Source organism: Apteryx rowi, unplaced genomic scaffold (genome assembly GCF_003343035.1).
Source record: "Apteryx rowi isolate R43461 unplaced genomic scaffold, aptRow1 scaffold_7, whole genome shotgun sequence".
NCBI lineage: Eukaryota > Metazoa > Chordata > Aves > Apterygiformes > Apterygidae > Apteryx > Apteryx rowi.
In genome coordinates, this window is record NW_020450982.1 from 3,160,689 (window position 1) to 3,184,678 (window position 23,990).

General features: G+C 39.8%; 1 protein-coding gene across 3 annotated transcripts in view; it reads left to right on the top strand.

Moving 5' to 3' along the window:
- Positions 1-17,233, top strand: part of SPATA6 (spermatogenesis associated 6) — a 46,706-nt gene extending 29,473 nt beyond the window's left edge. For all 3 annotated transcript variants that reach the window (XM_026086746.1, XM_026086745.1, XM_026086747.1), the window contains 3 exons: positions 3,352-3,451; positions 7,325-7,413; positions 11,091-17,233. In XM_026086746.1, the coding sequence (XP_025942531.1) occupies positions 3,352-3,451; positions 7,325-7,413; positions 11,091-11,271 (370 nt within the window). In that variant the 3' untranslated portion in view covers positions 11,272-17,233. The remainder of the gene's footprint in view (positions 1-3,351; positions 3,452-7,324; positions 7,414-11,090) is intronic.
- Positions 17,234-23,990: the final 6,757 nt, after the last annotated feature.

The window sequence follows — 23,990 nt, forward strand, 5'->3', positions numbered from 1 at the left end:
GGAAGTATGACAAAGAATACAGCTGTGGAAGTTTATTTTGTTTATCAGGACAAACAGTCATTGAAATGAAATGACTTTTCTTTCAACACTGCAATACAATAATGACACCTTAATCACATATRTAAGTAGCTAGTTGCTTTAAAAACACATTATTGGCAAATGAAAACCCTTTATGTATAGTTTAAGAAGCTGTGCTCTAAAGCCTATTTTATAAAATATCTCCAATACAAGAGTTAGCATATCATGAAATGGTTTCACTTCAGATTATGGGTGTTATATTTCAGACATCATTTTRTTTTAGATTGAGTTTCAGCTGGTGTAAATATTAACATTATGACTTAGAATGTGGATTAGATTTTATAGTCATTACTAAAATTAGACAATAACTATACTAGCAAAACTAATTAAAAAGAAGATGATACTGTTTTAATCTTACTTAAGGTTTTGATTTCTCTCTCTCTCTTTTTTTTTTTTTTTTTTGGTACGTTAAGTTTGGGATATAATGTGAGTGGCTAACATTTCTTATACCACAGCGCACACTAGTGGATTGATTAATAAAATCACCTGAAGAAAGAAACACCTAATAGTTCTTGAATTAAATACTTAAATCTTCTTCTTGCAGACATAGCCATGTCTTCTATAATTGAATACAATAGCAAGCTGGGTTTTCTTTTTTATAAAAGCAAATACATTTATCTCCAAGGATATTTGTAAATTTAAGATTAATAACAACGATCTGAAATCTTACATACGAATTTCATAAAATTTATTTCCCAAAGGCAATCTATTCGAACTTCCGTTCTCACTGCTAGTAACCTGGATGTTGGAAGAACAACAGCTGCTGTATAAATAAGAAAATGCCAAGCTTTCATTGGCCTCTCTTTATTTGTTAAATGGGAAATGACCCACTATTATTGCATCTAGAGTGTATGTTTTTAAACATGGATTGCAGAGGTTCTTTAGTATTAGTGCTTGTAAATGCTAATGGGAAGTTGTAAGATGTCGGTACCACTCCAACCCCTTTTCCCTTACCTCTCTTCTTTTTTCATAAATTGTTTTTGACCCCTGCCTGATCTGATTTATTCTAAGCAGGGTGTTTTATCCGGACAGCAGGTTTTTATTCAGCACACTGCTAGTGATAACAGTGCATGCATTGTAATGCAGCATATCTCATATGGGTTCGACTGTGTTAGAGAAATGAATGCTCCTGCCTGCTTAAGTTTCTTAGACTTCTACCTTTCTAATGGCAACCCTTCCCCCTCCCCCTCCCCCCAGATTCACAAAGCACTTACTTTCTTTTAGGAAAAGTTACTTGAGTTCTTTTAATGTAACAGATTTTTAGATTCTAAAAATTCATTCGAAATGAGTTGTAAATATTCAGGATACTAATATCAATGTCCTTGTAGCCAACTTTGTGAAAATGCTTGCCTGGTATGCAGTGATGGCACAAAGATAAACAATGTTAAATGTAATTAGAAATATGGAAAATACATCCCCCTATAGGTTATATGATTCATCACTCCAATATGGTATGATTTCCTGGCATCGTTTCATGGGAAAAAAAAAGAAGCATTCATAAATAGATGATCTGATCTAAGAAAACCTGTGGGTTGGCTGAAAATATTGGGGCTGTTTAGAACAAAAGTAGATTTGGGGAGAGGTAAGCAATAAGAAATAAGTAGATACAGGAAGACAGAAGAAAGTTGCTCAAAAGCAGAGAGCTGGTCACTTTCTGCTGTATCTTTTCCTCTAGTAGAAGTAATGATAAAAAAGACTAGGAGGTGCTCCCAGCCCTGTCTGCAACCRTTAAGGCAGCCTGGCACTTCCCGTCTTCAAGATCCTGGTTTTTGGTCACTTTTAACTTTGCCAAGTTACTTGTTTTGGACTGAAGCTTTATATGTGCGCTTGGCTTTGTTCCTTCTGTAAGGAGCTATGTTGTTTTGGCCAAAATTTTTAGGAGTTTGATGAAGGTGAACTAAGCCTGTTGCGATCATGTTGGGGATTGGAGAGAGAGACTGGATAATGCAGGGAGGGAATGTGACAAAGGGCAATGGTAGCCAGGGGAGGGAAAAGGGCCGAAGGGCTTACAGTCTCTCACACCTGTCCAGAGCCCAGTGCAGAATCGCAGGATGCAGTCGTGAAATTTCTCTTCTGCATCAAACTTGTGAAGCCAACTAACAAAGCGTGTCTCTGTTCCTGTGCTTCTAGTCCTCCCAGAGTATGGCAGCCCGGCACCGCTCCTAGCTGCTCTTCCATTAGCTCAAATTGCAGAGGTCTGCAGTGGATCTACAGCTTGCAGTCCTGCTCATGGCCCATTTTCACRTGAGCATGATACCATGTCAGGAGTTATTATTTCCTTGGTGCTCTTCAAATTTAGGAAACAGTGTAAATGAAACTAGCACTCCAAAGTCAGGTTCTCAAAGGTTAGGAAACACTGAAAAGAAGATGCACAATCTTGATTTGGTGTCTTGTTTCTGTGATTGTGATGAAATGGGTTTTTTTACACAATCTCATACCTGTTCCCCAGTGAATTCTTGCTTTGCCTTAATCTTGAACCTTTTTGATAATATATTTTTGAGTATACTAAAATATGGAGATTGGTGTGTAAATCATCCTATCCTTGAAATCTTATCTGCCTCCCTTAGTAATCTGAGAATAACTATTGACATGAAATTTCTGCCAGCTTCTGAGCTCACTGAGAAGTATGAAGGTTTTTCTGAGTAAACTGGAAAAAATATACTGCAAAACATGAAAGAATAAATCCAAAGTTTTTCAGTCACTCATATCAAGCAAGCTACCTTGTTTTTAATATGAAAAAGCAACTTGAAATCCTGTTCTGTCTTGTGAAATTTGCAGTACTTTCATGTTTAGGAAAGATTGAGAGTTTGCAGTTTTTGAACTCTATGGGTTTTCCAATTTGCGCACGTTGGGGTTATCTTCCTGATGGTTTAGCCCAGTGGAAACGACTTCATGTATGTAATACTTCCTTTAAAAAGATAAAAAATGCAACCTGATCACTGGGAATAGAATAATTGCATAGCTTTTCTATTCTGTAGGGACAATACAAACATTACAGAAATATTACTCAGTTACAAAATCATCAACATTTTCTCTGCTTTGTATCTTCTGTTGGGATTGTGAATGCATATTGTTTATGCGTGGCTTTGAAATGTTTCTTTAGTTGTACTCCAGAGGAGAAAAAAATTGAATCTGAACATTGTATCTGTTCCAAACAGAAGGAAGTAATGTATTCTTCATAATTAAAAAAAAATCAGAMTCAAAAGTATTTTGGAGCTTTCTACCCAGGAACTATTATCTTCTGTTGGTTTATTTTCCCTCTTTCTCTTTCAGATTTAACTCTGGTTGGCCTACACCAGCAAATGGACATGAGATCCATAAACGAGTGAAAAATATTTTAAGGACACACAGCGCTAGACAGCGTCTAATATTTGTAAGTTTGACTGCAAACTAACTTTTTTTTTTTTTTTTTTTTTACAAAATGGGTGAGGAAGAGAATTGTGCCTAGAGATTTGGTTTTATTACACTTTTGTTTTTCGAGGCAGCCTTGAGTGTAGAAATGTGGATTTGGTATATAAGCTGAACTGTTTCACACTGATTTTGATAGCCTCCTTATGCAACCTTTGTGGACAGGTGGTATGGGTAACCCTCTCGCAGGGTACTGAAGATGATTACATTATTTTTTAAATTTGGGTCCCCTGCTTTCAGTTTAARGAAAAAAAAATACATTACTGACCTGTAGAACATTAAGGACATAACATGTTGTGCAGCTGCACATCACCAGCTGCTGGTGTCCAGCTGTTTGTAGAGCTAATATTATTCTTCAAATGTGTGCTTTTTTTTTTTTCTTAATTACCTGGCTTTCAATGAGCAGAGCTCTTTATCTAATGAGATTGTGCCCTGGATCAGAACATTTTGTCCTTGAGTCTGATGGAATTTTGAAGTGCAGTTTTAGTCAGATAACAATTTTTGTTACTGTGATTCTAAGAATCCCAGTTGCGGCACAGGATCTCCCTGGGCAAAACATTGCACAAACTGAATGACAGGATTGTCCATCTGCAAAGAACTTAGGTTCTTATGTATGAGACGATGTAAAAGAGAGGTAAGATAAAAGGATATAAGAATTAGAGTAGGTAAGGTTAAGATAAAGACCTCTGATGAAGTTATTATTTTTGCTGGAAATGTAACAGACTGATGTTACTGATCAGTTAGAAGAGACACAAGTCTCTCAGTGGAGAAAGACATCTTGTTTGCTTCAGTTTCTCTTCTTGGAAAAGGAATGGTGACAGAAATCCACTTTCAAATTTTGCTGCAATTTTAATTTACTGCTGCTGCCAGCGGCCCATCTTGTCCCYCTGGCAGAGTTTACTGTGTCTGTGGGAAGTGTGACAGAAGTGTGTGAGCCCTGGCCTCCTCCCTTCCCACTTCAGCACAGAGCAGGTAGGGGTAACGCTAATATGCTTGAGTATGAACTGTGCTGTTTGGGATGCAGTGACTCCAGTGGCTACAGTAAGCCCTTGCAGAGGACTGAGGCAGAAGATGAAGGTTCTTGTTTTAATTCACTGCTGAGAGATGTACTGAAGAATATCTGTCTTGGCCCTGAAATCTCGACACCCCACCATCACCACCAGATTTAGCCACCATGGGCAGCTCCTTGTGTCACCTGTAGGCACTCTTAATCTGTTCATTTTCTTGTTGTCTGTCAAGCCTTTATTTTTAGCTTAGTTTTTGTGTGTTCTTTTTTGTTTTAAACCCTGAAAAACCTTTCCTCATGCATGTTAAGACTGTATGATGTAGTACGTGTTGTACCTCCCTGAGTTTTTATACAAATGTTATGATCTCTTGTGAGCTKCTGCCTGTCAAATAAAAGATGCCTATCATAATTTTGTGTTTCAGCTACTCCAGAACAGGTACAAATCTTGTCAAATACTCCTCTGATGTTTCAATGAACTTAGGATAGCAGGTTGAAATTTATGACAGTGCAGCACCTACATGTAATGAAAGTTTGCACAGTGCAAACTATCTCCAGTGGTCCTTGACTACTTTCCTTGAACAGTAGACCATGACTTAATGATAAAAGATTTACTAGTTTGTTAGGAGATCTGAATGACTGGTTACACTGTTGCTCTATATAGTCATAAAGACTATGACTATTAAGTACAGTAATGGGTAAAAGAGGACTCCATTGCTTTCTTCTTTTGGTATTTTATTAGTTTTATTTTTAAACATCACTTGAAGCAACTCTTGGAATGAAGTCATATGCTACTCTAGAATGACTTACACATGCTGGTATTCGCTTCTTGCCACAATATTGCACAAAAGAACACAAATTTGAAAGTATGGTGTTAGATTCTTAAAGCATGGTGCTTTCTATTGGCTTTCTGTTAGCACACATGGTCACTTCCAGTATTGAACACATGGTGAATATACACAGGGATTAATAATTAGAAGTGAAGCTTTTCTGATTCCTCTTCTGCCAGAAAACCTCATGTGTCTGCCCTGAAAACTCCAGCCATCAGGGCATTGGATAGGATTTTTGGATCCTTAATTACAGATCAGGTCAGAAGAATATCAGAAAAGCATCATTTTTCTAGGTCCATTTTCTTCCACTGAGCAAAAGGAATAGGAGGATATTACAGAAAAGTCTTGCAGTGTTTAATTATCATGTGCTGCTAACTTGTGAAAGCTATAATAGCAGCTGACCTGTTAAACAAACAAACAAACAAAAAGTCAGGCATACTTGCATTGAGTGCTGTAAAATACACCAGGATTGTATTGTGCTTCCCCAGAAGGCCCAAAATCTAGACTGCATAGTTAGGCAGTGGGTGGATGAGGTAAACAGGTCATCTTGAAAGTGAGGCAATAGTAAAGCAAGTGCGCTGGCCATTTGATGAGTAAAGATTTTGGCTCCAGTCTGGATCCTCTTCCAAACTTTGAAAAGTTTAAAAGTATCTCTTATTCTGTTTTATTCCAATGAGCCTAATGCTAAATAACCATTCCCAGAAGCATCCAGCTGTGTTTTTCAGAACTTCGTTTCCATAGTGTTCTGTAAAAATAGTGTGGCTGGAACTGTGCTGCAGATTCCTTAGGGTGTCCACTGTAACTTTCCACTAAGATATTTTGACAGTATCATAATGTTTCCATCTTTTTCTGCTTTCCAGAACATAATTTGCCTCTGGCAAATACTGMAGAGTTTTATTTATCACTGTACCCCATTTCTTCTACTCAGTGCTTTATAGTCTGTGACTGCTGAAGGAAGAGAGTTTTCCTGTTTACAAACACACTTATTACCTTGTATTTCACCACAATAAATTGTGTTAGGTTTTCCCTCATCCATACTCCTGCCACTCAGCTTGCTCTGCATCTTATTGTCATCTGCCATTATATTTATTGTCTTCTCTCCCAGTTCTGTGTTAACAACAAGCTTGATTATTTTTACTGCAGTCTCTTTTTCCAGTAACTTCTTATGTATCATGAAAGATTATTTTGTTTCCTAATCCTTGTAGCAATTGGGTCCTGCTGAAAGCATCACTTAGTATCACCTCTTAAATAGTGTCTTTGTTCTTCAGTGTAGAGTGAACCTGGTCATATATGGATGGAATTCCCACCATCCTGTCTGTCTCAGGTGAGCAACTGGCTCACTTCAAAAGATGTATTTTGTTTCTTACTTACCTCAAAGGGTAACTGTAGGTTAATTAATGTCTAGATAGCATTTGGAAGATAAGATTGCTTTGTAGCAACTCTTAAGAATACCAGCGAAGGGTCATTAGGTACGTCACAAATATTTTTTAAAGTTGGATAAGCATATTCTCAACCCTGTATGTAGAATGGAAGTATTTAGATGTGTAGAATACTGCTGTCTCATGCAGTGCCTTATGTGGATAACAGTAGCTCGTTATAAAAAGCTAATGAATCATGGAAGTTTAAAGTTCTTTTCCCCCTCTTCTGCAAGACACAGAAGTAAGGTGGTGAGCAATGGGTTTCGTAGCATTTATGCCACATGTTTGTTGGTGATTATTGAGGCTTATGTTTTCTGCATAGTTCTTTAGATCTACAATGCCAAGAAATTCTTTCCAGTTTATTACCTGAAAATTATTAGCTGCATTTTGGTGAACTTAATTAAAAGTGTTCATAAATGGCATTTGGTTCATTACACTTTCTCCCTTTCTCCCCCAAGAAATGTAAGCGCTTTAATAGTCTTTTACTAAATGGAAGGAAAGTATTTTTGAAATGGTATCATTATAATGAGAAACCAAGGTAATGAGAATGTGATTTCTGTTTTTTGTTTTGTTTTGCTTTGTTTTAGGATGAGAGTAACTCATCAAAAGAAGACTTGACTAAAACAGGAGAGTTTTCACATAAAGCATCCTTATCCATGAGTGAACTGCAGAGCAGGTATGGAGTTTTTCTCTGGCCAGTAGAGAACTGTCTTATTCATGGTATTGCCCTTTAAATTTAGCTAAAAATTTCACTTCCTATTTTGAGCTATATAATATATTGCATGGGGAAAAGGCTTCTGTAGGAGTTAGTCCTACCAAGCTTTTTCACCTAAAAGCAAAATACAATTAATTATCATTATGCCTTTCATGCTGTTTGGCACTGTGTCAGTATAGTCTTCATAAAACCCTGATTTTGGAACTGGACTTGGTCATAAAAATGATCTTTGGATGGTAGTCCTTGGGTTTTCTTCAGCCCAGCTACAGAGCAAATGTAACTTTAAAAATAACCATTTGGCTATACTTTTTAAATTATGGAAGTGCAAAAATAAGTTTAACTTTATTTAGTAATTTGTCTTTTTATCAAAGGACATGCCTGGAAAAGAGAAAGCATCTTAAAAATTACAGCAAAAACATAGACTACCCATTAGAGATTCAGCATGCAATATTTCATCAGAGGTCTTGAAAACCTGAGATCCTGTCTGGTTTATATAGGTTAATTATTCTGTGTATTCTTCAGATGTATGATTAGGGTTTCATTTTAATATTTTACTTAGAATGTACTGTTTGATTTGATTTTGACAACTTCTGTTGTTGAAGTGGATCACTGTTAAGGTTCTCTRTGTATGCACACCGTATTTTGTAGAATGTTTTGGGTACTCGGAGGAATGATGTTAAGTAACATAAAACATAGTTGGGTTGTATGGCTTTCTGTTTTTGCTTATCTTAAGAGAAAACCGTAGAACTATGGCGCTAAAATTGAGACTGCTTGACTTTAAAAGGTTTTATTTTGATAATTAAATGTGATGCAATATTTTGCAACAATGGCCTCATGAATCACCACTGTACACGACTGAAAGGAGCGTAATTCAAAAAGGCCTAAGAAGTTGGGTTTTTTTAGCTCCTGTAATTTGTAGATGCCTTTGGACAAGGSATCTAATAAAATGAATCTTAGATTTTCACATTTGCATGAAGTTGTTACTGAAGTTGTTAGCATTTCTCTACCTATGTTCACTCCTGTGGTCTTTGCTACTTTGTACTTTGTCCTGACAGCTGCTGCAAGTAAAATGTGTAGGATGTGTTTGTGAGAGAGAAAGTGCAAGTTTTTGTTTTGGGGCAGCTTTAGGACTTTGAGATTGATGCTGAAACTGAAGGCCATGAGAAAAGAAGAAACATATCTTAATACTGCAGCATCAAGAGATGATGTGATATGAAATGTGGCACTCAAGTTGGGGAAGGACAGTTCCTTGGGTTTAGGGACTGGCAGCACTAATCCCACTCACAAAAGGGAGAGAYGCCTAAGGACTCCAGGACAGTCTGACTGCTGAGTGTTTGCCACAGCGCTCGTAAACAAGATACAAGGACAGAGACAGAGTTCAGAGAAGGACATGGTACTGTCGACCAAATGTTGGCAGTAAAGTAGATGATTGAAAACCACTGGGAGTAAGGAAAAGGTCCGTGTTTTGTGAAATATTTAGTATATGACTCACTCAGAAAAGAACTTCTGGGGCTCCTAAAGGAGATGTATGAGGGAACAAAAGCATATGACAGGTATTTCAGAGCAGGGAGTTGCGTGCAGAAATCCTACTGTTAATATGATTTGTGAGTGTAATTCCCAGATTGCTTAGCTCAGATTCAGATGGTTTCCAGTTGAGACAGGCGAGGGACTCTTCCCTAGCTTGGCTGAATCTTTGTCCACACCAGGGCTATGTACCTCATGTGCAAGGACTGACTAATGGAAATACACAAAAAGATAATGAAGCTTATGTCTTTTAAGTCTTTGTCAGAAACAGAATAAGGAATTTACAAAAGTTACTATTATTCTTTGATACTTTCCTCCTACTGCAGTTAAAATTGTTGGATGTGGGTTTTCTCTAAGCAGATGATCTGCTTTTAGTAGAAGAAAGTGCAAGCATAAGGCTGACTATAGGAAATAGATTCTGAAGAAAACTGTATCAGAGCTGTCTGCAAGATTGTATACCAATGTCCCTCCTAGTGTGCTGCTTATTTGTTGGACTAAGAAGGCCCTATCGGAAGTGAGGTGATACGAGCTGTGGAAAGAAAGCAGAAGTTTAGTGCAGTTGTTGATGGTCTCCAGTGTATTCACTTGTCTACATTTAACATAGGCCTGTGTAACTTCCCTGTTAATTTTGCTGTTATGTTTCTTTGTGTCCAAACTGTAGGGCACTGTTCACTGTGTCTAGGATGATAAATAGGTTTAAATTTTCTTCATGCTGTTGACTGAACTAAAGTGTTGGGGCTTGACTTTTCCAAAAGTGTGAAGGTGATCTTTTTCCATCTTTAATTTTGGAACCTCATATAGATTTTGCTGTTGTTGTTTCATGTGGTAGAGATTGGCATCACTATAGTATTCAAATGTAAGAAATCTAAGTGCAAAAGCTGTTCCTCCTTCTGTTTTCCACGGGACAGTGGAGGCTTAGAAATGTGAATTTGAAAAACTGTCCCTACCTCTTTCTCTTCTTCCCTCCCCATTTTCCTTTCTTAAAATGAAAACCTGAATATGTTTTGCTGTAGCAAGCTAAAAGTATATGAGTGAGTGCTTTCATGGAAGGATTCTTTCAATTTTGTCACAGGAGTTTACTGATATTGAGGACAAAGCTTTAACAACTTGTTTGACCATACTAGATTAATAGATGGTATGTATATAAGAAAATGTAAAACTTCCCCATGAAATTTAATCCATTTCCTAGGTGAAGATGGCCACCAGTAAGTTTCGCATTTCCRGTTTATTTTCCCAGACTGATAACCTTCTCAAAAGGCTAAGAGTAACTCAGTCCTAATTTTTAAGTGTCTCAATCTCTGAGCAGATGTGAAAGATGTCACCTCAGTAGTCATTTTTTGCTTATGAGTTTTGATCTAGTTTCATGTTTTATTACAGGAAAAAGGCTCATTTCATTATATAACATAACCCTTTGTTTCAAAGGTTCAAGAGAATGCAAACAGCTATGAATTTTAGGTATACATACTTCAAATTTGTCAGTGTTTCATAATGATTTTAAAATAATAAACTTTGCTTCATAGATCTAGGAAATAATTTCTCAAAGCAACTGAAATATGAGAATATATTTGTGTTTAGTATTAAAACAGTGACACGTAAGACGGGGTGGGAAACGAATACTTGATTGCTGTTAGATCATAATGTATTTGGTAGAATACTTAATCCAAGATGCTTCTGATAGAACACTTTACAGCTGCAGCCACAGTAATTTAATATACCTCAGATAGATTGTCTTCATATTGAAATAACTGCTTGTGGTTACATTTTGACCTTCAAATGACACACAAATCCTACTGTGTTTCTATTGCATAGGCTCAGTGCCTAGTCACACTGCCTATCAAAATACAGCAAAATGACTGCATGCTATTTGAAAATTAATTCTCTTTCTATCTAGGAGGTATTATCAAGTGCTCTTGGTTACATGGGGGAGAATTTGTGTGAATGAATAACATGGGGCTCCCATATCTTAGAAGTAGCTGCAGTGCAGCTTTTATTTCTATTTGTGAAAGGTAATCTGTGGTTAGCAGCTTTACTTTGGATTTCTGCTGTTTTTGTGCTCTGACTCCTGTTACTTCTCTTGATTTGATGATTATTGCTTTGCTTCTTTGTGTTAACAGTTCACCAGTACAGCAGAACACCACTGTTCACTTGGATAATGGTGAATATTGGTCCAGTCATGCAGCTGTATACAAAGGGAAGCCTCACAGAGCGATCTTTGAAGACAGTCTCGAGAAAATATACAGAAACATGTACCGAAAAGCTTCTGGCACTGTTTCGGACCAAAAAACCCACTCCTGATAGCATTTTGCTTGGAAATGCACAGTACACAATGTTCATATTTTTAATGAAAACTATTTTTATGTAACAAATATTTGTACTCTATTTTTAAGATGTAGTTATGTTTGGGCAGGGTTGCTGAGCAATGGGGTTGCCAAATGGGGAACTATTAAAAACAAACAAAACTAAGCCTCTTCCTAGTTAATCAAGCTAYGTTGCTCCTTTCAGGCTATCAGAAGATAGTCATTTGAAGACTAATAGGTCTGCTGGACATTCTTGTCTGACTTCAAGTCAGGTTTCAGCTGCAGCCAACTTTTTAAAAAATCATTATAACTATTTAGTAACATAAATAGAATTGGTTGAAAAAGTAATATGTCTTACTGTTCAGAGAGGCAGTCTAAAGGGGAAGGGTGAATGTGTGTGTTGATACAAAAGCGTCTGCTTTGGGAAAGAGGGAATTGTTTTTTAGAAAATTGCCTTTGGATTGTGTTTCGTTGAGAAAGGCAGAAGGAAAAAACTCATACTGACCTATAGACATACTTTCAAAGCATTTTCAAGCACCTTTAGTAGCAAATTTTCTAATATAATCAAATTTTAAAAGAAACCTGCCCAACCTAGCAGTCTTTTTATCAGAAGAAAGTTCTTCTTCACATACCCTGTGCATTTGAAAGTTTCTAGGTTCTCTTGAATGCAGCCATGACATTTGCCAACATACTTGTAATTTAAAAACTACAAGTAAGAAAAGGCCGAGGAGGGGGTAGGCCTGGATCTAGTCAGCAAGCTCATATACCCAGTTCAGGCCTTCTGAAGTCCCGGCATCACAATCCCACCTAATTTGGAGCCTATCCTTACTAGCCTGCTGGGATCCTGTTGGCAGAAATTGCATCCTTTTTGCTAAAGGCCACCAAATGTTCATCAGCAGTTCGATGCTTTCCCAAGAGACGAAACCTTTTCAGCTTTGCATTGAACAGATCCCACATTAACAGACCGGGGCAAGTTGCCCATCTATTGAAAAACTGAATGTTTTAAAAGGGCAAGAGTGTCCATCTCCTGCTTCTTTTTAAAATGGGGAAAAAACAAACGCATATTCTGGCTCCTTCCGTGACTGAGAGAACAGATTCAGTTACACCAATGCCATTTTACCTGTTACGATTGGATAAAGGATAAAGCTAGCAGTACAGATGGCAGAACATATGACTGTAACCTGCCAGCATGCCTAGATAAACAAAAAGTTGGTCTACTCTGCCTTCCATCCTTTAACGCTGAGACAACATAATTGATTTGCGAAAGCAGTTGGTGAGCAATTATGCTAGTGGGAAAGCACGTTGAAAGGCTGTGTCCTTCTGTTTCAGGAAAGGGGACTCTCGGAGGAAGTGTCTTGCATATAGACATTTCTATTCCTTGTAACAGTTAAACCAGTTGAAGCGGATTAACACTGATAACTTCCTGTCCCTGATGCCATTTAGCCCATTAGTGCTTTCAAAGGGCGTTAGTTGTTCAGTCTTATGGTATAGATAAGTGTTGAGTCACTCTATTGAGAAGTAGTACACTTTTTTTTTTTTTTTCCAGAAGTGAAAAGTAAAACTTGTCCAAGCTGTGTCACGGAAGGATGGTGGCCATAGAGCGTTGTAGCACCAGTATCTGGTATTCATCCATTACCCTCTTCCTGTGATCCTGTATTAGTCCATAAAGGAATAGTTTCTTTCTTCTTGCTGCTAAGGAATATAGGCATACGCAGACAGGCCCTGAATAAGCAGAGCGCATTCTGAGAGACTCTTTCCAAGCTTTTGGTTTAAAATTAATCTACTGAAATCTGAAAGTTGCTGTGGTTTTCCCATATGTGTTGGAGCCTTCAAGATTTCCTGTTCTTCTCACGGCATCCTATAGTCTTCATTTAATATTCTCTGTATTTGGCCTCCTTAGTGTCATAGTTTGGTAAAAGTTAGTGTAGTCAGAAGGTTGGCTGCTCCCCTTTGGCCGAATCTCAGTCTGCCACATAGAAGTACTGTTTTGCTTACCCCTYCGTGGCACTCCAGTATTGCAGATTTCTGTCCCAGTTAGTTCAGTGTTTAGGAAGGCCTGAATGCTCAATCTCTTTGTATGGATGACCAAGGACACGGGTTGTCAAGAAATCAAGAAACAAGGAGGGGACGAAGAAGGTTGGAGGCCACTGTGAAAAAACAGGGTAAACTTCGGAGGGTCCAGAGGAATGGCTGGGGTATGTTTCATTCTGTTCCCCTAACTAAAGATGGGAAGGATATGGTAAATATGGAAACCTTTGTTTTTTACATCAAAGGGTCTTTTAATCTGTATTTCATATGGGGACTCAATGGGAAAAAAAGAAAGTGTCATACCTTTTTGACTGGTATGAATATTCGCACTCTGTAGCCTTCATATGCAGCATAACAACAAATGAAGCAGATAGACTATAAGTGTCTTTGGCCATGATCTGACTGCTAAGGGAGATGGTGTGTATAAAGTCTTTCTGAATCAGCTGCTGCAGAATATGTGTTTCTGTCTTGGGTCAGAGTCATTCCACAGCTTATATGCTGTGACAGAGAAAAGCGTGTTCTCTTCCAAGCACTGTGCTGGGAATCCATTTTGGTTAATGGAAAACTTTTCTATGAAATGTGACTTAAGACCCAAATTACACCAATCTGTCCACAAAATCTGCAAGCCACTTGGTTTTTAAAAGCTTTTGGCCCTTTCCCTGTTTGCTCAGCTAGCTCTCCTATTAATATGCATACAGCTCAAGTGCACTGAACACTGCTGCTCCTTTGCTACTGCGGTATGTGATAAGTATAGGTTCAGGCAGTGAACCAACATAGTAATAAACTGTAATTGTTTAGTGCACCTTGCTTTCTAATACAATTTAAATCCCTTCTATCAAATGCAAATTTCTAGGTTCCTGAGTGGAGCTTTAAATAGCATTTTCTATGTTCATTCCTTATCTTTTGTCATCCACAAAGTGGTCTGTTAGTGACAGTGGGATGGCATAATTCCACCATCATCATTTTACCTCCTAAAGGAAAGCTGCCTACTCAAATCTAGAAATAATGGGTTTAGATTAAGAGAGAATTAGTGTTTTTCTGTAGAGTCTGTCTCTTCCTCCTGCTCTCCCCAAGTTATTACAACCCATGAGTGTTCTCACCAAATGTTATGGCTTCCAGTGTTGCTTGCAGTATGCAATATATTCAGAACAGTATTTTAATCTTTTTCATTTTAATAAGTCAGAGTCCTATTTTAATTTGCTCCCTTGCCCCTTTGCTACAAGTAACTTTATAGTTCAGGATCTTGGGATGGCTTTACACAAACCAGCTAACTGTGTTCAGTAGCATGCCAGATCCTCTGTTAAATAGTAGTTGATTTGGAAATCACTCAGTCTGGGACCTATTGCAGATTAAAAAATGTCAAGCTATTTAATGATTTGCCTTATCTAAGTTTTCAGCTAAGAAGAGGGAAACTTAAACTGGTCAACCAGGGGCAAGAGGCATAGGGATGGACAGAGTAATGGGAACAGGTAGCAATAAGATATGCAGGCGTGTTTAACCCCCAAATCAGCTTTGAACCCTCAACTCCCCCCCTCCCCAAAGCAGCTCAGAACGTGATGAGGGCTGTTGTCTAGACTGTGTATCATATGTATGAATTTTACTATTGCTTAGGGATTTGCCARAAATGGTGAGAGGAGAAAGAAGTCTGCCCATAAGGGCTGGGAACCTGTGGGGGGTTTTTTTTGTTTTTTTTTGTTTGTTTTAAATAACACTTTTAGCTCTGCTCAGTATTAAGTAGTCTGTGCTAAACTCGCTGTCATTGTTACCTCAGCTGTTAAATGGGGAGTTTGTGCTCTGAAACTTAATTAAATGACTGTAGAGTGCTTTGGGATCCTGAGGTGAATGTTGTTAGAGAAATTGTTTTATTTTGTGGCAGCCTGGCTGAAAAGTCCCATCTCCAGGTTACTAGAAAGGTTTTATTTTAATTTTCCCAGTTTTATTATGTTTTAATCAGGCAACTATCAAACAAGTCTTAATGTTATCAAGACAGAAGTCTCTTAAATCTAAGAGACTCCACTGAGAAAAAGAAGGGACTGCTTTCTACCTGCATTTTTAGGAGCTAATCTTTACAATGGGTATCCTGCTCAGCTTATGTCTCCTGGATGATCCAGGTTCTTCATATTCATAATGATTGCTCTCATGATATCTTTTTTGAATGCAAGTTCTGTTTTTGTCATCGTGATGTCTTAATGCTTTCTACGATGTGTACTAACCAGCACTATTAACACCTATCAGATCATTTGTTCTCGTCCTCTCCCCAGGGGTGGGGGGTGCAGTGGTGCGTGCAATAACTTGACAGTGGAAAACTTTCTGCTGTGCCATAGGTTTATCAGACAAAGTAAGTTGGAAGGAATCTCCACCTTTTCAGTCCACCTGCAAGGTGTAGTCTATTATTATATTATTCCAGTCTTCCTAATTCTTAGGTATTTCTAAAGGTATTTCTAAACACTTGTTTTCTGAAACACTGAACTATGCAACAAAATTAGCCTTTTAGCAGTGGCCGCTTAATTGTATGTCGTGTAATGTGGAATCTCTGAGTCATGTGAAAGCCAGCCACGACGTTAATTGCTTGCCTGGTTACAAAATGCTCATTATCAGAATGCTTGAGACTATCTCAAGAGATTTGTTTAGGAATCAAGGAATTTGGGAAAACTTTTTAATCAATGAAACTTAGGGAAAGCCGTTCAGCTTTTTGGTGCCAGTTGAAGCTAAGAGTGAACAGCACTTCTGTGGATGATCTTAATGAGCTACCTCACTGACAAAAGTGACGCCTGGTTTAGGCGATGGTCCCTGGTAGCAGCGGTCTTTCCCTGGTTCTTTTGAGTTTCCATAAACAAACTGGTGTTGTGGGAAGTGATCAAGAATGTTTAATAATTCCAGTTTCTTTTATGCAATGGAATATTGAACAGAAACCTCATTGCACTGGTTTCTACTACTTTGTCCACGGAATTCAAAACATCTTCAATCAAAACTCTTAAAGGTGAAGCTATAGCTGCTTTCGTTAATGATGTTGGCTTGATTTCACCCATTTGACCAAAGATGTGCAGTTTGTTTCCTGTGTTTGTCTTGAGAGAAAAATTCTCTCAAGTGCAGTGATAATTTGTCTGGATGACAACAGGGAGGAATTGCAATCCTTCTGTTTGCTTGATCAATGTGGAGATTGTGCTTTGCCTCCTTGTGTATTTCCACTTGGTTCTGCGTGATTGCTTTTGACTCTGCAGAGAGCTCTCTGAGATGTGGTGATCTGAGCCTTCTCTCCTCTTCAAGTGAAGGAGTTCGCTGTTGCAAAACAAGGTCCCTTTTAGTTCATCAGAATTTACTGATCCTAAGAATATAGCACAATTTTTTTTTTCCTGTGGTCAGACATTTGTGTAACCCTRTAGAACTGATACCACTGAGCGGAGATTGCTTTATATGAAGTGGGGTGAGAGGTGGAGAGCAGGAGTAGATTTTGTGAGCAGTTCAGTGCATGGCTTTCCATGTTTTATGCATTTACATACCATGAATTGTGGGTGTATAAAACTATCAGTGAAACTTATAAATATGTGTTTAAGTAACAAAAGCACCATTTACGTTACTGAACTGTGGTGAATTCTAATGCTTATATTTGTATTGTTACACTGACTTGAAGTTTTGGATGTTGAGCTAATTGTGTAATTATAAARATGATAGTTGTATGAACTGTTTCATTCAGTACCCCAGTAGTAAACAATTGCTAAGAGGTTGCTTTCCCTGCCTGCCTTGTTTTCACCACAGTCATCTAGTGTTTACATACATTTTAGCCACTGTGCCATTTTTGAAAGCTTTATTTGTCTCATTTACGTTTTTGGTTTGGATAATACTTAAATATGAAATCCATCTGTGAAACATATTGTATATTCACGTTGAGGGGTAAAACCAGTTTTTAATTAAAATTTTATACAGCACTTGTATTTCACTTTGTCCTGTTTTATTATGAAACACTTCAATCTTCTTCCTAAAACACATATGTCTTGTGCGTTTCAAGATGTTCCTTGTTGCTCATGCAGAACCAGTTTCTGAGCTCTGTCAGCAGAGTGCCATATGTTCTGGGGTTCATTTAGCTTCTCTGGCGTTTGCGTAGGCAGCATATTGGATGTAATGCAGCTAAGCTCAGCTCCATTCTTTTCTTTGTAAACTTGTCAGGAGATGAAATAAGCAGGGAGAAGAAAACAGTGAATAGTACTAGAGTGATTTGAATTATCAATAAGTTATGCTAAGTTGGCCAGTCAAAATTAAGGCTTTTTGTGTACTTGAGGATTTTCTTTAATTGTGGCTTCTGCATAACCTATAAAATGATGCATCCCTCAGTGCTACCCAGCCTTACACCCAAAGYGAGTGCTGGAGATTGAGATATAACCCAGATGATTTGGAGATGACAGGCATTGTAAATGCTCTTAATTTTGCACTGATCCACTTTTTTAAAATACAAAAACGTGAGTTACGGGAGATGTGAGTGCGAAAGAATTGTACTCTTCTTTGTTGTCTTCTGGCTTTGTGAAAAATAACTCTCCCCGTTTACATGCCTGGTACTGAGGAGGGAGTAATCCTTCATCATCATGAGCCTGATGGTGCCCTCCTGTTAAGAAAAATGGCTTTTTTGTTATCTGATCAATCCATTCCTGTTCCCTCCCTGCACCCCATAATCTTGACCATGAACCAATAGGTGCCTTCAATTTTTAATATACTGCCAGTTTGTGGGAACACAGCCCATGACTGTTTATTGATAGTGGTCATATTGCCAGATACTGATCTTATCCGCTGAAAGCTGACTATGACAAAGAGGACCAAAGTATTTCTGTGATTTTGTAACTAGAGCTATTAAAAAAAAAAAACAACTCACTAGCGAAACAACTGTTTCCCCTTGCTGAGGCGTGAGGCTGGAGGGAAAGGGCTCAAGTGGCTGCTTGAAATGAGTGCTTGGAGGAGAGGGGAGGGAAAGGTTTGCARTTCTGACCTAATGTACCCCAGGGCTGGTCAGAAATAACCAGCTGGAGTGACACGAGTGTAAACCTGGTTGAAGTGACAGGCAGATCAACTCCTGGGACTCTATTTACATATGTTTAAAGCAAACAAAAAAGCTGCCTTTGTTCCCTGGGAAAATCTATTTACTTGGCATTCAGCTCTTGTATAAGCTGGAACTTCTTTCATGGAAGATGTAGAAACAAAGCAACTGACATTTCTGCTTTGATGTGAGGCTGAAGCTAAGATTTGATTTTGAAATATGAAAGTAAACTGAAACTACCTCCAATTTAAGGTTGGTTTTTTTTTAATGACCTTAAAAGTTTTGTGAAGTTTTTTTTCCCCTCCCCTTAGGGACCAGAGGAAATTATAACAGTAATCTTACTTATAGCTGTAAGTCTATAGAGACAGTGGCTGTAGGTTAATGAAAAATTGACACTGCTACTTGCCTGTGCTTCCAGCAGAATTTTTTTTTCTTCAGACTGATGTGAACTATTGCACTGTGTGAGTTGGTTATGAGTCTCACATATTAAATTGAATGCTTCTTTTGTGGAAGCTACAGTAGCGAGTCACAGCTGAATGTTTTGAACAACATTTCTGTTTCGAACAAATGTAACAAAAGTTATGTTTTTTTTAATAATGGTTACTGTGATGCCTTCTTCCCTCCCGCTCAAAAAAAAGAGACCGCTTTCTTAGACTAAACCAGAAAGTGGCCAGAGAAATCGGTCCCTAATGGTGTCTATCCACAGTGCTGTATCTTGAGTGCTGTTAACCCACTCCCATGTTAGTCAACAGCAAGACAGCACCATAGAGCAATAATTGAGTACTGCAAGCAAAGCTGCTGTTATGTTTTGCATACACTTATATACTATTAAGTACACTTACGCACGCTCCTCCTTGTGTGGCACTAGGATGCCTTGGGGGAACATCCTGGGGTTCGCAGAGCTTTGCGGAAGTGCACTCTTCAGGAATATTTCTGCAGTGTATTATGGGACAGCTTGCTTCTCATTTCAGGGAAAAGTGTTCAGAAATGGCACAAATTCAGCAGCTCAGGCTGACTTGGTTCATACGCTGACATCTTAATATCTCTGCTTGTTGTCCTTGGCATGGTGGTGCCATCTGGTCTTGCTTGGACAGCTTATCTGTAATATTGCACAGCATGATATTTTGGTTTTTGCTTATGAAATCTTGGGCTGTGCTTGAATGGCACAAGAGATCCACTGATACCTTGGTGTCAGCCTTTGACCAGATGGCACCTGCTGAAATAACACCATCCCATGTACAAATGGCTGTGATGGAGATAAATAGATAAGCAGAGGTGCTGGATATTGCGTTTGAGACAAGGGGAAGGAAGGAAGGAAGACTACTTCAGGCATTATATGTGAATTCTGGTCAGGAAGTAAAGAGTCATTGGACATCCAGAGACTGCCCTGCTCACTTGAAGAGCTTTACATCTGTAACAGACAGTTCCTGGAGTGAGGAGCTGTTTTGGGACAGAAGCATTCTTCATCTCTTCTGGAGGAGTTTCAAGGCTCATTGGGCCAGGAGAAGGCTGAGAAGATATGTGACTTTGTGGGTTGGGGTACACCTGGGAAAAGGCAGAGTTGTGTGCTTGTCCTTGCTGCTGTCATGATTCATACGTTTCATCTAGCGAGTGTTTCGGATGAAATGTGCTGAGCTGATGATCTGTCCTTCTGAGGCAGAGAACACGAATCCCTTCTGCACCGTGGTTTGGCTTCAGTAGCGGAGATGGATGCTGCTCCCCACCAGCCACTTTCAACTTTGTGGATGTTAACCACCTCACAGCCTTCGCTCTGAGGACTCCTACAAGACAGTGCCAAGACTCCTGAAGCTGTGGAGCCTGCTGGCTCGTTGCCACACGCTCCTGCAAGAGCTTTATGGTGATGTATGCTTTTCTGTGAGACAGCTGTGAAGGTCTGCCCTGTGGGCAGTGGGTTGGGGCACGACAGCTGAGCCTGACCACAGACGGCAGCTGGAAGGAGAAGCACGGTCGAATTCAGAGCAACGATGTCCAACACTGATAAAGACTCCTGCCTGAGTGTTTTTCCAACAACAACATCGTTATTTTGGTGTTCCCAGCAGATTGGCCGTCTCTAGTGGGGAGAAAAATATGTTTGCGTGATGAGGAAGTTGTGTTTTTGAACTCTTCTGAAAAACAGGCAGTGACATTTCCTTGCAGCCTGTCACAGCCTGGGAGGACGCCTTCGGCACCTTTGCAGCAACACTCTTTTGGGGCAGCGAGTGGGCAATTGGCTTATTCACTCATGTTCACCTGCTTCAGGGACAGTTACACAAAAACCTCAAATTGTTGTGACATCAACATTTTATCTGCGACAAAGAATTGCTTTTATCTATTGCTCCCTGTGTCACCTTCACAACACCTTGTACATCTCTTCTTACCTTTATATATTGCACAAGGCAAATGAACTAAAAATTTTTCATGCCAGACATTTGGGATTCACTGAGGTTGAATGGCCACTACCACATTACCCTTCATTGGTCCTAAATGGGGAAGATAATGTACCCCATTAAATCTGAGACGAGAGACTTGCATTGGTTATTCAGATCTGCTACATTTTGTCCTTTGCCACTTCCTTTTGACTTCAGCCCCTTTTTTGCCTCTCCGTGATTATAAAGCCCTGTTCCTCTGCACGCACTGCCTATGATTTTTTACTTACATTGTGTAAGTTCGTAACAGACAACTGTTCAATATAACAGAAGAGGCTTGATGAAACCCAGAAGTGGAAAGCTGGAGAGAGATGGAGTCACAGTAGAAATAGGGTGCAACTTGTAATTTTTTTAATGTAACAAGTATTTAACTTCTGGAACAACTTATCCAGAAACTCTGCTTTCTTCTCGGCTTGCAGTCTTTATGCCAGAATTGACAATTGTGCTAAAAGAAACACAGCTAAGCTGTCAGACTGATAAAGAAATAAGCAGGGATGTTCTGTCACATGCATTGTGGTTATCGCTCAGCCAAAGATCCCAAATCCTACCTGTAAAAACTAAGGCAAATAGTAATAGGTTAAACTTCTTAGAAGCTCAGAGCCTGGCCCGGCTGAACTGCATGCCTGGACACATGCAACCTAAACTCTTGCCGCTTATGAAAACTGTGTAGTGTCCCCAAATTAACAAGAGCTACAGTTACAGCTTCAAAAGAGAACCAGCTTGCTTCTCTTCTTAACTCATTACCTTTTTATCTGCAGACATGCCAAACCCTGCTTTGGGGTATATTCAGGCTTTTTGTGTTTGTTATAGATTTTTGAAGACCTATGCTATATTGATGGCATTTATAAATTAAAAAAAGAAATCCAGAAGACTTTGTTTTGTAGAGATAAAATGTAGAGCTAAACGCCAGCTGGTTTCACGAGGGTGTGTTCTGCTGCTCCTCGGAGATACCAGGTGCACGCTCTGAAATCCTCTTGCTGGTATGTCAGCGTTTCGTAACTGCTGCAGCTTGAGGTTAGCAGGGCAATTTTCTCTTGTATGGGGTTTAGACCAGTGCTCCTAACCTGGTGTCTGCATAAAATAAGATGAAACCACTGAAGGTAGGAAGCTGGCTTTATTATCTGTAGGAGAAACGCTTTGAGTACATAATTCAAAATTGTTTTACGCAACCTTCCCCCCCACTCCACCAAGGAAAAGGAGAAAAAGGGAAATCTGGGCAGTGATAAACACTTTGATTTTAACTGAGAGTCCTGGGGAGGATGATTAAAGGGGGGGGGCTCTTTACCATGACTAAGGATTTAGAGCTGTTTCCAAGGATGCAATGAGATTTCTGATACATGCAAGCATTTACAAAACAAATTATGCTGGTGTTGGAAGCACTGGACACTGAAAAATGGATAAGTGAGCTGCAGTGTTAGGGAGAAAAACTTCCACACAGAGGAAGGTGGAGGGGAATGAGGGGTTCCCACGGCCTGCAGTGTCCCAGCCCGGGCAGAGCCTGGCAAATGGGCAACATCTCTGTGGCAGTACAGTGCAGGGGTGCCGGCAGCAAAACCGGGCTCAAGATTTAAGTCCATGTGTATGAACAGACCAAAGCAATAGCAAAGTTAATACTAGTTTTTTGCATTATTATTTGCAGTAAAAGCAGGAGGGAGGTTCTGATCGGTTGTTTTCTATTTTTTTTTATTTTTTTTTCTCGAAGGGAAGGGAAAGCAAGAAGAGAGAGAGCAGAAGAAAGGAAACTAAACCATGCAAAGCTGCTGGTTTTATTTCTTTTCCTAATAGACATCCCAGGTGGAGAAGGGCACCAGGAGTCTGTCAGCCAGGGCTTCTTACCAAACCCAACATATCCCACCTTCTTCTTCAGATCTCCATGAGTTTTACCTTGGTGACGTTTTCCTCTGTAGGAATACAGGGAGGTCAGTACTCCCTGCAAGGGTGAGAGCTTGTGACCTCAGGTGGTAAACAACTTTTAACCTCTTTAACCAGGAGCTGGTGACTCCCAAGAGGTCACTTGGGATGGTGGCAGTCTGTCTGGTCCGCGCTGATAAGCAGGCTGTGAATGCAGCTCCAGCTTTGTCCCAGAAAATGAGCGCAAAGACCAGAGAAAAGATGTTGCCCTGGTTGCTAACTCGCTCTCTGCCATGCTAAAATGTATGGAGTCTCGTTTCTTCCTTTTGTAATAAACTGTGCCCACCATAGCGTTTATTTTTTTAAATAACATTTTAAAATATTTTCCGGTAAATTAAAGTGATGACATGTTTGTAGGGTTCATTGTTAATTTCATTTCCTTTGGCTCAGCCAGCCGGATAAAATGCAATGTTATTAATCTTTGTTTAAAAGAAGATCCTTTGCTGAACAGTAATAAATGATCTTGATAGATTTGTCAGGAAAATGAATGATAATCATTTGCAGATAGACACAAGCCTAGTATGGAAGATTAATAAGAAAATATGTATTGGCATCATTAATAACAGCTGCTGCCAATGGACTTGTATATTGGTTACAGTTCTGAAAGCGATGTGTTCTTGTGAGGATATTGCAATTTATCACAAGCCGTGAAGAGCGAGGATGCTCCCTGAGAAGGGCCGGCGCGGAGCGAGCTGGCGCGGGTGCTCGGTGCCGCTGCCGTGGCTGGAGCTCCGGCTCTGCTCAGCGCTGACTTTCCACGTACGTTTCCCTGCGTCATTGGTGCAAAGTCGTCTGGACCTTGTTAATTTGTCTGCTCCTACCTTGTTTGGGGGCTGCAGCGGGCTGGACTCGCAGATAATCCTAATTCCCTCTGTCCCTCCGCCCCCAGGAGCGTGTGGGCTGACTGGTGCCACCGGGGAGCTTGGTCCCGAGGCAAAGCAGGTCGGGCTGCAGCGGCGGCGGCGGCGGCAGCGGCACACGGCGTTTGACACCAGCCTTTGCTTGGGGTCTGCGCTGCTCCCACCTCATCTAGCTCCGGAAAGGTTCCTCCGGAGCCTGCCGCAGCTGTCCCAGCTTTAAAAAGCGCCTCTGCTGTCCTGGGCTGCAGGTCGGGGTCGCTAACAGGAAGGAGGGCGAGAGGCGAGACGGAGGGAGCAGACGGAGCAAGAGGCGGGATAACGGGAACGGGAAGGAGCGCAAGGCGGTGTGCGCGGTGCGGTGGGGCTGGCGCCGGCGCCGGTCCCTTTCCTGGCAGTAGCGCGCTTCCCAAAGGACCCTGATTTAGGACCGTCCTGTCCCGCTGACCCGAGCGCCTGCTTCCCAAAGGTG